This window comes from Temnothorax longispinosus, chromosome 6, assembly GCF_030848805.1.
Source record: "Temnothorax longispinosus isolate EJ_2023e chromosome 6, Tlon_JGU_v1, whole genome shotgun sequence".
Classification (NCBI taxonomy): domain Eukaryota; kingdom Metazoa; phylum Arthropoda; class Insecta; order Hymenoptera; family Formicidae; genus Temnothorax; species Temnothorax longispinosus.
This window is the reverse complement of record NC_092363.1, coordinates 941,036-956,242: the sequence shown is the minus strand read 5'-3', so window position 1 is coordinate 956,242 and position 15,207 is coordinate 941,036. Positions and strand designations below refer to the sequence as shown.

The 15,207-nt window shown below is 35.7% G+C and overlaps 1 protein-coding gene and 1 long non-coding RNA gene across 2 annotated transcripts in view; one reads left to right on the top strand and one right to left on the bottom strand.

Moving 5' to 3' along the window:
- The window catches only part of LOC139814270 (uncharacterized), a 30,807-nt gene extending 29,619 nt beyond the window's left edge, over nt 1-1,188 (bottom strand). The window contains exon 1 of the mRNA XM_071780410.1: nt 1,003-1,188. Coding sequence (XP_071636511.1) covers nt 1,003-1,026 — 24 coding nt within the window. The 5' untranslated portion in view covers nt 1,027-1,188. The remainder of the gene's footprint in view (nt 1-1,002) is intronic.
- Nucleotides 1,189-2,099: 911 nt separating this feature from the next.
- LOC139815053 (uncharacterized) lies at nt 2,100-3,221 on the top strand. Its single transcript, XR_011732654.1, has 3 exons — nt 2,100-2,290; nt 2,366-2,576; nt 2,912-3,221. It is a non-coding gene; the product is annotated as an uncharacterized lncRNA (long non-coding RNA).
- The last annotated feature ends 11,986 nt before the right edge of the window (nt 3,222-15,207 follow it).

Genomic DNA, 15,207 nt, shown 5'->3' with positions numbered 1-15,207 from the left:
GCAGTATTTATTAGTGACATTGTTTACAGAACCTTATATTTCGAAAATTTGTTTACGCTATTTTAAAGCAACAAAAAAGCAACAAATTTTGGTGTATTTTTTTTTGGATTTGAGCACTCTATATGTGTTTTTTTAGTATGTGATGAGGCTAGAATCTGTGTCAAGCTGGCCCCCTCCATGCGAAAAAATATATATAAAGTGCTTAAATAAAAAAAACGTTTATACCAGAATTTGTTGCTATTTTGTTGCTTTAAGATAACGTAAAAACATTTTAGAAATATAACGTTGTTTAAGATGTAGTCAATATATTGTTGTCTGTTAAGTATTCGGATATACGTATTTTCTAAAAAATATTAATATTTTTGAAATATAATTATATTTCAAAAATGTTTTCACGCTCTTGGAGCAACAAAAAAGCAACAAATTCTGGTGTATTTGTTTTTTGGATTTGAGCACTCTATATGTGTTTTTTAGTATGGGGGGGGGGGCTAGCTTGACACGACAAGCTGGCCCCCCATTTCAATCGCCATTTCCTGCTAAACGGCTTGAGCAACAAAATCCGGACTAGAGCAACAAATTAGCACATAAATAGCACTAAATTTTTTAATAAGTGCAGATTTTTTTGCGGTAGAGGGGGGGGCTAACTTGATAGAGGTGATTAAACTCGTGAAATTATGATATTCCATACAGCACATGCATGATATCACTCGCATATACTCAGTATACCAATGATATGATGTGCTGTGTGGGATGTTATGATGAAAATACGGTGTTTTGGCAACATTATGCGAAATTATGCAGGAAAATGACATTATGCTGCAAAAGGTCTCAATTATGCGTTTGTGCGCATAAATAATCGGGTTCTACTGGTGTCCCAACACTTAGAATAGTGAAAAGAGTTTGTTTCAATAGGTTTTTACAAATTATGCGATTATGCACGGAGAATAAATCTTAGATCCTTAATCATTATACAAACATAAATATACAAACATAAACACTAACCTTTGGAATCTCCACTCCACCCATCGTTACTTTTCAAATTTCGCTCAAATAATCACTTGTGCGATGCCGCAAATAAAGTTGGATTGATCTAACTTCAATGCGGCAACGCAGGAATAGTTCAGAAGCCCCTAGAATTTCCTTTTGAAGTTCCGCGCTGCTATCAGTCGGCACCTTAAATCCGCCCAATTCCGCCGCGTTTCAAATGTACCAATTCTGCTCAATTCCGCCCATTTATAACTCTCGTATACTGCGCGGAAGCGGGAAGATTGAAAGAATTGACAAAAAAATGTTACAAAAATCAAACATTTTTAGATAATTTTATTTAGATAAATACTCTTTTTCTATAATATTTATACTTTAAAGATAAGACTAATAAAATATTTATACTTTAAGATAAGATAATATTTATACTTTAAAGATAAGATTAATATAATATTTATACTTTAAAGATAAGATTAGAAACTAATACATTTAAGTTGATAATTTAGTTGTGAGAGTCTGTTTAACGTCTTGATTACGCGTCAGGACTCTACAATGTGACCCTCTCAACAACTGATATATATTTATTCTGTCATGTCTGTCATGTCATTCAATTCCGCAAACAAAAACATTTGGTTCCATTCCGGGACAGGAGCAATATCTACGCCGTCTATATTCCCATCTTCAGAAGTTAAGCCGATAGCAATGGTAGGCTAGAGTCCTAGATAATAAAGAAGCGACATTGAAGGGAATGGCCTGATTGGCTAAGTAAATCACGTGATCTAGCGCTATTTTGTTTCTCGCTTATGATTAAATAAGTAAGGTTAATACACGTCTGTGTTTCGCTGCACGTGAGACAGCGCAAGACATTACGTGATTCCATGTATTCGCGAATTAATAATTGAAAGGCCCCTAAGGCCCTGATTGTGTAACAATTACAGAATACAGATACTTGGTTGTATATATCCCGATTTCCTGCGTATTCTTCTATTAATTATGACGTAAGTACTCTCATGTATATAAATCTTTATTAAATATAAATTATTCTACCTATTGAAAGGAATGTTAAACTTCATTGTTTTTTATGAGAAACATTATTTTTCCTCTTCAGAATAAAGTGCTGTGTACATATACGTGTTAAAATACTTATAAAAGTAAGGGACGGAAGGTAGGAGACGAGAACAACAATGAAACTCTTATGTTTCATCGTTTTCCTAGAAATAAAGAACAGAAAGCTAGATGGATTAACAGTATTAAGAATATTAATGGATCTACTTGGGAGCCTAAGGACCCATTGTTTGTGTGCTTTGTAAGCTGCAATGTAGCAAATATATACATATACATATAGCGAAGTCATTTACTGATAGCATGCACATTTTTTCAGGAGCATTTGAAGCACTCCCATTAAAAATAGAGACTGAAAAGAATGAAGCAAATCCATTACAAATAGAGACTGAAGAGAATAGAACAGACCCATTACAAATAGAGACTGAAAAGATTGGAGCAAATCCATTACAAATAGAGACAAGCTCGGATACAAAGGTTTAGATGTAAAAAGAGATTGTTTAGATGTATGCACATCAACTGTTAATTCTGTAAGTTGTTTTTTAAATATTGTAATAACTTCAATTCTTGCCTTTATATTCCTGTGTGGTGTGTACCAACACTGTGATATATATCCTTGTACAATGATTTGTTCCATACCTGACTAGTGAAGCAAGTCTGAAAGATGCTTATTTTGTTCCATTTAATATGTATATGCGTTATGTATGTACACATATACGCGTGCATAGGTATATGAATCTACTAGATGGAACAGCATGGGTATCTTTCAGATTTGCTATACTAGTGTAGCATGGGACAAATCATTATTTATAGGTGTAAATGAAGAGAAGGAATAATTTACAAAATAATTGTTTGTTTTTTTCAGGTTGAAGGAAGTGCTGTACCTATACCACTAGCTGTTAGCGCAAACTTAAAGGGTCAAATATCAGGGAAAGTTAAAATATTACTCTGCAAGAAAGCAAATCCAAAACCTTTGGTTGCAACGATCGTAATATTGCCAGCTGCCGAGGAAGATTTTGAAATCTGAAGAGCACAATTATTCGAATTGTAATTGAGAGTTGAACCAAGTATAAATATAAAATAAATCATATTTTATTTAATTTAAAATGAATTTTCTCTTATAGATGTCAAATGAATCGAATATTATTGTCTCGTAGATATATGTATCTATAAAAACGTAGTAAAGTTATAATATAAATTTTTTTACACTATTCCTCAAAGAACTGTATTAATAATTTACAATAAAATACACAGTACGTTTTCATTTACTTTATTATGTATCTGCAAGTATAATCTTATAAATTAATATATTTTTCGTTTTTCTTGATTGTACATGTTACATTGATTAAGGCAACAAGAAGCTATATTCATATGCATATCAGGTGTGTTGTATAATATAATGTTTTACAAGCATTCTGACTTTTTAACAACTTTCCTTGTATATTGTCGACATGTTTCAAAGTAAACTTTCATATCTATATACATATAGAAGATAAAATTGCGTAACTAAAATTAAAAATGACGCTCTTTTTTATATATGATACAATTTTTCAAAAGATAAAAAGATATAAATACATGTTTTTACAATTTCAGCCCGATTAATTTGTATAAATAATTCGTTTTCGTTATTATTAAATTTGCTACACTTACAAAATTTTCAATAATTAATAATCAAATAGACTGAGAATAACAGAGATGTAATTTTTCTATATATATGTTCATTTAGTTGCAACTTTCCCCATAGCCATTTTCATTCCTGTAAAAATAAATCTTATATTTTGTAAAATTATGGATACACACAAAAAAAAAATTTTTTTAAATAGCACAATATAATTATACATATATTTACGATTATTAAAATCATACATAGGTTTATTTTGTTGTGTAAATAATGTTCAGAATACTTTAGAAGAGATATGGGATATAGCTTTCATTACGCTGTAATATATTTACGGCAAGCACACCGTTTCTAAAATGGACAGTTTCTTATACGCACTTTCCTATTCCATTTGGAGAAAGAAAATGGCGGCTTTATTGATATATCGCACCTATCGATTTCAATGTCACTTTTCTATTATCTAGGACTCTATGGTAGGCACCTCGTTTAAATTAAAATCTATTTTTTCTTCATTGTTAGGGCCTAAGCAGAATGGCTGTCTTGGCAGTGTTTTATGCCTTAAGTCTTTGTCTTATGTAACGCACAATACTGTACATACAGGATTGTGCGTTACATAAGACAAAGACTTAAGGCATAAAACACTGCCAAAGACAGCCATTCTGCTTAGGCCCTTAGAAGCAGCTGCTCCAGGCGCAGTTGGGTCGCGCGATTCTGAATCGCGTCGCCACAATCGCAAGCGTCGTACAACTAAAAACGCGGGATTGGCAATAGTTCCATTGTATTACATGCAAAGCAGACCATAATAAAAGACGCGCGGCTGCAATCGCGCGGCTTGAGCGTAAAAAATCGCGCTATTGACACTCGACCTATTACGCGAAAGTCGCCGATACCCGACTACAACGCGTCCGACCGCAATGTAGAAGGTGACCGATAAACTTGCCTCTCCTTTTTTCTGCCCCATTTTTTTTGCGTCTTGCCGCGATACGAGATTTTTTCTTGGCTATCGAACCAATGTATACGACCAGCGTACGCGATAATCCCAGTCATCCCAGTTAAAGGTTGAGTGTCAATAGCGCGATTTTTGACGCTCAAGCCGCGCGATTGTAGCCGCGCGTCTTTGATTATGGTCTGCTTTGCATGTAATACAAAGGAACTATTGCCAATCCCGCGTTTTTAATCATACGACTCTAGCGATTGTGGGGACACGATTCAGAATCGCGCAACTCAACTGCGCCTGGAGCAGCTGCTTCTAACAATGAAGAAAAAATGGATGGTAATTTAAACGAGGTGCCTACCATTGCTATCGGCTTAACTTCTGAAGATGGAAATATAGACGGCGTAGACATTGCTCCTGTCCCGGAATGGAACCAAATGTTTTTGTTTGCGGAATTGAATGACATGACAGAATAGATATATATATATCAGTTGTTGAAAGGATTACATTGTGGAGGCCTGACGCGTAATCAAGACGTTAAACAGACTCTCAACAACTAAATTATCAACTTAAATGTATTAGTCTTACTAGTTTTATCTTTAAAGTATAAATGTTATCTTATCTTAAAGTATAAATATTATATTAGTCTTATCTTTAAAGTATAAATATTATAGAAAAAGAGTATTTATCTAAATATAATTATCTAACAATGTTTGATTTTTATAACATTTTTTGTCAATTCTTTCAATCTTCCCGCTTCGCGCAGTACACGAGAATTGGGCGGAATTGGGCGAAATTGGTACATTTGAAACGCGGCGGAACTGGGTGGATTTACGGCTTTCTCGCGGCAGAACCTTTCAACTAGAATCTGGCAACACTGGTGGCGACGCGATTCAGAATCGCGCGACTCAATTGCTCCTGGAGCAGTCTAGCCGCGAGGCTCAGTTCACTCAATTGTATTTGGAGCAGTTTAGTCGCTAATATTTTGGCAAATTCTACTTTTTAATTAAATTAACGTTCCATAACATGAATGATTTTATGCTGTGTGAATTGATAAACAACTATAAATGGTTATATAACTCACAAGATAAAAATTATAAAATTTTTTGAAATTCTTCCGTTTTTCTTGCAATAAACAAATCATTTGGAGCACTCTTATAGCTTTCACAAAATAATAATAATGTAATTTCTTCTTCTTCTTTATCTTTTAAGGCTCCTGGGTAGTCACCGCGGCCATATTGAATTTCTTGCTATCGAGGCGAGAAATTACCCTATTTTATGTTGCGGTATTTTCCAAAATAAAAAGACATTTCAATAAAAAAGCACTATTTAGATCGTTTCAGCACACTTCTAAAATTGACCGAATACTATCCTTTTCCCTCGACAATAAACAAACAGCCATGAAACGAAGCCTAAACATACGGAAAAACAAGCCGTTTTCGACTATCGAAAGGAGTGGAGAATGCCTTCCGTATATGTATTTCTTGCAAATCTTACCATACGGTCAATTTTACGAGTTTCACGAATACGTTAAACGTTATAGCACAAATACAGATCGAATAATAAAGAAATTTAACGCAACGCAAAATAGGTTGTCAACATGTCACAAGACAGAATTCTCCATTGGAGAGAGTGAGAGGAGAGAGTTTTTATTTCTGCCGCGACGGTACGGCGCCACCGTCAATGCAGAGTTCTCGGCTCAGGGACCAGGAGCCTTAATAGCATGAAGAATCATTAAAGTTTTTTCCTCCATGTTTCATAAAAGACTACACAAAAAATAATCATTCTACAGCCAAGAAAAGCGCTTTACTTATTTTATTTTACTTTTTTAAAATAAATTTTCTTTTAACCAAGAATATTTTCTTAGTAATAATTGTCAAATATCTTGACACAAGTCAAGAATATTGTTTTGAGTAAATGTAATGCTTATAATGACTTTATGGTAAATTTGCGGATCAAGTATTTGATAAGGTGTATCCGCAAATCTACCATAAAGTCGTTGTATTACATTTACTCAAAACAAGATTCTGGCTTTTTAAAGACTTGTGTCAAGATATTTGAAAACTATTAGTAAAAAAATATTTTTTGTTATTGTTTGGCGCACCGCCGTGTATCATAGTGTAAATAGTAGTTAATGATAGGATTGATTTCGTGTTGTCGTTTCACATTGTTAATTGTACGGTTTTTGTATTGATCAGTTATACCGGGTTGAATTATCGCGCCTATTAGCGAAACGTCGGTGGATCGCGATTAGTACACTTGTCGATATTCGCGCGACTCACCCGACTCGTGCTGCCCGCCCACGGGTGGCATCCCCAATTATGAGAAGAATTCGGTACTCGCTCGCGCCGTACTTCGCAGGTGCGCGAGCCGAGAGAACGGAAGAGGGGGACTCATCAGTCGAACGTCGTGAAGCTCACACGTTACCGTTTCGCATGTGCAAACTTGGAGTGCTCGGTCGCCCATCGCAGACCACGAAGGCCTAATCGCTTGATATCCTGCCTATATGACTGCTTGATATCCTGCCTATCTGTGACTGCTTGCTATCCTGCCTATCTGTGCCTGCTTGCTATACCTGCCGGTCCGTGCCTGCTTGCTATACCGGACTGTTGCATGCTTTCGCCTTGCACGCCAGAGATCTCGCCAACGGGAGGACGACGTCGACACCCAGGAGGCGCCGGGCAACGACACGGTGAGTCGCCTCGCATTTTTTGATATTCGTTTGCTTGCTTCGCTTTATTCACTTTCGCGAGGGCACGGGCCCTCTGGTCCTTCGAGAAAATTTGTCGACCAATCGCAAATCCGGGGAGCGCCTCATACCCCCCCGTGCAGTTATAAAAAACTTGTACTTAAAATAAATAAATTAAAATAAGTAAGTGCTTTCCTTGGCTATAAAATGATTATTTTTCTCTGTAAAGTCACGTGACTCTCATCGCGCTTTTAATAACAGTATGCACGACTGCAATGCTGTTGCGCGATTAGTGCCGCGCGGCTGCAATCGCGCGGCTTGAGCGTCAAAAATCGCGCCATTGACACTCTACCTTTTAAGGTTGAGTGTCAATACCGCGATTTTTGATGCTCAAACCGCGCAATTGCAGCCGCGCAGCACTAATCGCGCGACAGCAGTCGCGCATACTGTTGTCAAAAGCGCGATGAGAGTCGCGCGATTTCACAGAGAAAAATAATTATTCTACAGCTAAGGAAAGGAATATTTTATTTCTTTTAAGTAAGTTTTCTTATAACGAAGAATATTTTCTTACTAATAGTTTTCAAATATCTTGATACAAGAAGGAAAAAACTTTAATGATTTTTCTTGCTATTAAAGAAGCAGAAGAGGAAGAAATTATATTATTATTATATTTTGTCAAAGCTATATAGTCCAGGAGCTAGCGGAATTTTAGGTGACTGATTTTCTTACGCCTGAAATTTTTTCCACGAGTTATTATGGTCATGTCTGCCAAATGTAGACAGGTGGCAGAGTCTGTCCGCGGGACATAGAGCGAACAGAATTTTTGTAACTTGTATTAATTTCCAAAGACATTGACTGATTTCATTACAGCTGATTTTTTTACACTTGATTATTTAAACCATTTCAACAAGAAAAAATGAGTTGTCCGACAAAAAAGTTGGGACATGACCCGTGTCTGCCATTTGGAATTGGTAATTTTTTCTTTGACTCTTGACTGATTTTCTTACAGCTGAATTTTATTTTACAGTTTAATAATATATTAAGGATGAAGTATATAACCTTGTCCGACAATTTTAGTGGGACAGAACCGTTCTCTGACGTCTTTGTCATGTTAATTAATCATCAATTAATGACTGAAGTATTTTAGACAAAGGGGTCAAATTGTTCGAAATTTTATATATTTTCGATTTTCACACGTGTCTGACGAAAATATCGGGACATATTTGCTCTCTGACAAAAATAATGTTGTAAATATTATTATTGGACATGTGATATTATTTACTGGAGTATTTCTGTCGAACAAAGTGGTCAAATTCTTTGGAATTTTATATACTAACGATATTCACTCGTGTCTGATGAAAATAGTGGGACATATTTGCTCTCTGACAAAAATAATGTTGTGATTATTATTATTGGACATGTGATACTAATTAAAAATAATTTTTATTTACTTATTTATTTATACATATATTGCACGGGGGGGTATGAGGCGCTCCCCGGATTTGCGATTGGTCGACAAATTTTCTCGAAGGACCAGAGGGCCCGTGCCCTCGCGAAAGTGAATAAAGCGAAGCAAGCAAACGAATATCAAAAAATGCGAGGCGACTCACCGTGTCGTTGCCCGGCGCCTTCTGGGTGTCGACGTCGTCCTCCCGTTGGCGAGATCTCTGGCGTGCAAGGCGAAAGCATGCAACAGTCCGGTATAGCAAGCAGGCACGGACCGGCAGGTATAGCAAGCAGGCACAGATAGGCAGGATAGCAAGCAGTCACAGATAGGCAGGATATCAAGCGATTAGGCCTTCGTGGTCTGCGATGGGCGACCGAGCACTCCAAGTTTGCACATGCGAAACGGTAACGTGTGAGCTTCACGACGTTCGACTGATGAGTCCCTCTCTTCCGTTCTCCGGCTCGCGCACCTGCGAAGTACGGCGCGAGCGAGTACCGAATTTTTCTCATAATTGGGGATGCCACCCGTGGGCGGGCAGCACGAGTCGGGTGAGTCGCGCGAATATCGACAAGTGTATTATACCAATCGCGATCCACCGACGTTTCGCTAATAGGCGCGATAATTTAACCCGGTATAACTGATCAATACAAGAACCGTACAATTAACAATGTGAAACGACAACACGAAATCAATCCTATCATTAACTACTATTTACACTATGATACACGGCGGTGCGCCAAACATATATATATATATATATATAAATATATATATAATATATATATAAAAAATTCCATAATTTGAATTAAAATTCGATAATTTATCCCTCTCTGCACATTTTTATAGTTAAAATGTTTTGTTAGAACTTAAAATTTTCGTTAAAGGGTTATTTTTTGATGCCGTATGGCCTTTATTGAGCAAACAAAATGGCGGACCTATGACGATAGACCCTTTAACGAAAATGTTAAACCCTTACAAAACATTATATCTCTAAAATTGAAGTGTGTAGAGGGGGTGGTCTTTTTGACGGAGAATGCCACATATATATAGTATAAAAATTATGCTATATATATAAAAATTGTATTTATTCATAGGTACCTTATATAAATTATACGTAAAGCTCTTAATTTAAAATTATTTGTCGAAACAACTGAGAAACTGTATTCTGTTAAGCCGCGTATAAGATTTTTCTGCCTTTATATCGTGTTGTTCCACCCAAAATGTCGGACGAATATATCAATGTCTTTCTGTTGGCATTTTAAAAGTACACCATAAAAATTAGCTGTAAGAAAATTAGTCAAACATTAATGATTAATAACAAAGACGTCAGAGAGCGGTTCTGTCCCACTAAAATTGTCGGACAAGGTTATATACTTCATCCTTATATAATATATTATTAAACTGTAAAATAAAATTCAGCTGTAAGAAAATCAGTCAAGAGTCAAAGAAAAAATTACCAATTTCAAATGGCAGACACGGGTCATGTCCCAACTTTTTTGTCGGACAACTCATTTTTTCTTGTTGACATGGTTTAAATAATCAAGTGTAAAAAAATCAGTTGTAATGAAATCAGTCAATGTCTTTGGAAATTAATACAAGTTACAAAAATTCTGTTCGCTCTATGTCCCGCGGACAGACTCTGCCACCTGTCTACATTTGGCAGACATGACCATAATAACTCGTGGAAAAAATTTCAGGCGTAAAAAAATCAGTCACCTAAAATTCCGCTAGCTCCTGGACTAATAGGAGTGCTCTAAATGATTTGCTTATTGCGAGAGAGACAGACAAATTTCAAAAAATTTTATAATTTTTATCTTGTGGGTCATATAACCATTTATAGTTGTTCACAATTCACACAGCATAAAATCATTCATGTTGTGGAACGTTAATTTAATTAAAAAGTAAAACTTGCCAAAATATTAGCGATTAAACTGCTCCAAATATACAATTGAGTGAACGGAGCCGCGCGGCTAGACTGCTCCAGGAGCAGTTGAGTCGCACGATTCTGAATCGCGTCGCTACAATTGCATAGAGTCGTACGACTAAAAACGCGGAATTGGCAATAGTTCCATTGTCGAAGACGCGCGGCTGCAATTGCGCGGCTTGAGCGTCAAAAATCGCGCTACTCGACCTTTAAGAAAACAGATTACGCGCTCGCGATTGTCGCAGGTGCACTCGCGCGAGGGTGAGACGGCGCACTTTTTTGGATTATTCGCGAGAATGAGATAATTGTGGCAGAAGTTCACATTTTTACGAAGAAGCTGTGGTGAATCAATTAACGGGATTTTAAAAATTCAGTTTCTCAGCATCGCAATTTGTTGAAAGCCAACCGACACTTAATTCGCACCGACGCGACGGAACAATTAATCTTACATTGCATAAGAGTTGTAAATTGCGGTTTACAATTTGAAATCTGGAGTTAAAGGAACGTCAAAAGTTAACGGACAAGAATAAGTTGAAGTTATAACGAAGAAGCTGCGAGATTGCATCAAGTAAGGAGTTGTTTATATCAAATTAAAATTATTTGGTGATTCTTCTCTTTCCTCTCATCGAAAGAGACATGCGATTTATGTACGTACGTACAATTTTTTGACAAAAATAAGATCTTAGAGGTAGTGTTTCTTTTTTATATTTGCTGGCAATACAAGTAAAAGCTAGAAATATCCCCAAGAGAAGCCGAAGGAAAAGTTGTACGTAAATCGTATTGACTTCGCGTCGTAGTTATCTATCATCACTTGTTAGGAGCAAATCGTCACAGATGCCGTTGACGTCGTTTTGTCATATCGCAGTTATTCACTGTTTCGCGAAAACAAATAACAGCGAATTATTCTCAGAGACGCTCTCATTAGAAATCACATTAGAAATGACTTTTCCCAATTTCAGGAATGATAAATCATGCCCATATCAATTCGCTGTCGCTCTCCTATTTTTTTACGACAAACAAACACTTGATTTTTAAGTAATTTTCTATTTATAATTCGGTACTTTTCAATATTACTCGCACAATTATGTCCCAAATACGCGGAACATTAATCAGGTTTCATTGCCCGACGAATTATTATATCGATACGTCGATACGTGAGTTCATACGAGGGAGGATTCTTAATTGAGCTATATCAACGATCAACCTTATTCGATAGAACCACATCCTGCGCCCGTCGTTTTACGTCATACAAAATTCTTTATAAATTAATAAATATCCTCCTTTATATAACTGTCGAGTTACTTGACATAATTACTAACATAATTTTGTTACAAGCTTAAACGCGCGCTTTCTCTGCTCGGCTTACTTAATCTCGTGTAAACAAAAAGCTCTTATATAGATCTAATCTAATCAAGGCGTTTTTGGACGAAAACATCGTACGCTCACCCAAAAAAAATATTCTGCCGATAAGTGGGGAATTTCTCTTAGCAGTTCCTCTAATTTAAGCAAAAAATCTTACATGAAGAATATCCTTCTTTAAGTAATACGTATTACTTTATAAATGAGTGGATGCGTAAGCTATAATCAAGAGTAAATTCCTCTACAGTAAATTCTACTATTAATAATCCGAATAGCCTCTTAAAATAAGAGGATATGCTAGATATTTGCGGCGCGCGCGTTAAAGTTAAAAGACGATCGTCTTATTAACCCTTCGCCCGTAAACTATAATTTGACTGGCATCGTCCGTAATCTGGGTCGTAAATGTCCTGTCGTTATTTTGACCTAGTAAATAGTGTTCAAAAAATCTGAAAAAATTCTGTAATACTTGTATACTATCCTATTTTATAATCCCAAAGTTTATTTAGCGATTCATTATAAAATAAATTGTTTATAAATAATTCTTTATGCAAAAAATTGATAAAAATCCATTTTTATTAAAAAAATCATATCTCATTGAATTTTAAATCAAAATAAAAAATTCCAACGAGGTTTTATAGTTAAATATGTGTACTTTCAAGAAAAAAATTCTGTATATGGGTCATTTTTAAAAAGTATAATTATTCTGAGGATTGAAAATGGCGTTTTTTGAGTTAAAGAAAAATAAGATTTTTAGCGTAATTTTTACATTATTTTATTAAAAAATCATATAAAATCGTCTTTCTCGTAAATAATATCTGATATTTGTCGCTTGATCATCCATTGTACTCTGAAAGTACATGTAATTTCTTTTTACACGTGTTTTCATCCACTCACATTTTGAGGTTATATATATATATATAATATACACAATCATAAAAAAATATCACTTATATAAGTTAAAAATAACTGTAGTAATATGAAAATAACGTTAAATTAATTTTACTTCCTTGCACGAAAGTCTGGCACTGTCCGTAAACTGGGTCAATAGTGGCACTGGACGCACTTTGACTCGCTGCTGGTCAAGCACACACTGGCGAATTCCAACGAAACTTTGGGCATGAGTTCTCCCCACTACCTACTTTTTTTACGAGGAAAAGCAAGCCCCCCCCCCCTTTTTCATTTCGGCGGTATTCTATTTTGAATTTCGGCTTGTGCCATTTACGACCCAGTTTACGGGCGAAGGGTTAAGCTACGCGATGCGTACGCCACCACACGAGACGCCCGTGTAGAAAGTTCAGCCCCTTGCACAATGCCAGGCAACAAGCAATAGGAACAGGAAATAATCAAAAAATCGTTAATTACAACCTAAAATATTCGAATGTTATGATTTGTTGGCAACAGGCAATAGACACATAATTTCCAACGTGACGGAAACTCCTGTGTCTATATTGCCTGTGTCACTGTTTATTCTGCATTTATACATTGATTTCTGATTTCTATTCCCTGTTCCTATTGCCTGTTGCCTGGTATTGTGCAAGGGGCTTTATTAGGAATGGCCTTACATAACATAAGTCCTCGATCATTCGTTATATATTAGGGATGAGAAAGATTTCCTTATTTTAACCTGATGAGGTCCCGATCATTATTTATTAGGGATTCTATAAGAAAGGTTTCCTTATTTTTATCTAATAAGGTCTTTGTAAGGATTTGATAAGGATGTCTTAACTTCATAAATACTTATTTATTAGGGCTAAGGTCCCGATCATTATTTATTAGGGATGCCATAAGAAAGGTTTTCTTATTTTTGTCTATTGAGGCCCTTGTAAGAATTTGATAAGAATGTTTTAACGTTTTAACTTTATAAACATACTATTTTCATAAATATATTTACGAACACATTTCATAATAAGCTGGCACTGGTTTCTGACATTCACCCGACATTAAGAAATATTATATCATATATCTTATATCCAATTCGAAATTTTATTACTCTTTTTAAACTAAATTTGTTTATTAAGATGATTTTTGGAAAATTATATATTTTCGCTGGTTATGACATATGCAGACTATATATATAACACTTACATCAAATTAAAAAGTGGTCTACCATGTAAAGGCAGTTGGCTCACGATCCAGAGGTCCCGAGTTCGAATCCCACCAAGGTAAGTGTGTTTTTCCAATACAAGAAAATATTTATAATCATAGATTGCATCTTAAGAAACAAATTTAGTTATAAAATAGTAATAAAATTTCAAAATAAATAATTTTTTTTATTTATTTTGGGTGAATATCGGAAATCAGTGTCCTTTAATATTAAGAGGACCCCAGAGGACACAATCTTGAGTCTAGAGTCTCATGATTAGAGAATATTTCTCTACAGTTTAAAACATCTTCTTGCGGCCATATTTCAGAGAAAAATCCTCTAGCATGAACCAGGAGCCGCTAAACTACAGAATTTTTTTTGGGTGCTGTTTTTCTTTTTTCGCGAAATAAAATTGCTTAAACAATCGCGATTATGCCAAACCGAAATCGAGGCAGATCAGTTAGCGCCGTATATCAATCTCGTCCGCGCATTCGCGCCTGCGATATATTGTGAAAATAACGAAAATCCAGATAAGGGTCGCGACAATTATTGACATCCGCCGAGGAAAATTACTGTTCCCTCTGACATATTGAATTCTCTCATCGTTTCGCACTACTATATAAACTCGGCACATTCTGCGTCGTACGTATTAAAAATCATTGGAATCTTTTCAGAAAATATATGCTTTGAAATCGAGGCCTCTTCTGCATTTATAATTTTACTTTAAAGCTCGCGCCGACCTTGTGTGGATGATATTACGCTTGATAATGTTTATATACTTAATAATGTTTTTCAATCACTTTTCTGCGGCATTTACATATATCCTCACGGCATAGTATTAGTGCATTAATTGTACTAAAACAAGCGTAATTATATCGCTTGAATCCCGAAAAAAACGCCCGCCACGATTAAAACAAAGTTCATTAAAATAACTGAAGATAACAACTCGTTAATGATATCTTAACGTGTTCCCCCGATACACTTTGTGTCTCGGGGCTGAAGTTTAATTCCGTATTTCTGCTCATGTTTAGCGTATGATGTAAGGCGGATTTGGTACTTTGGAACGCGATCCACATTGATGTTTTAATATCAAGATTCGCGCAGCAG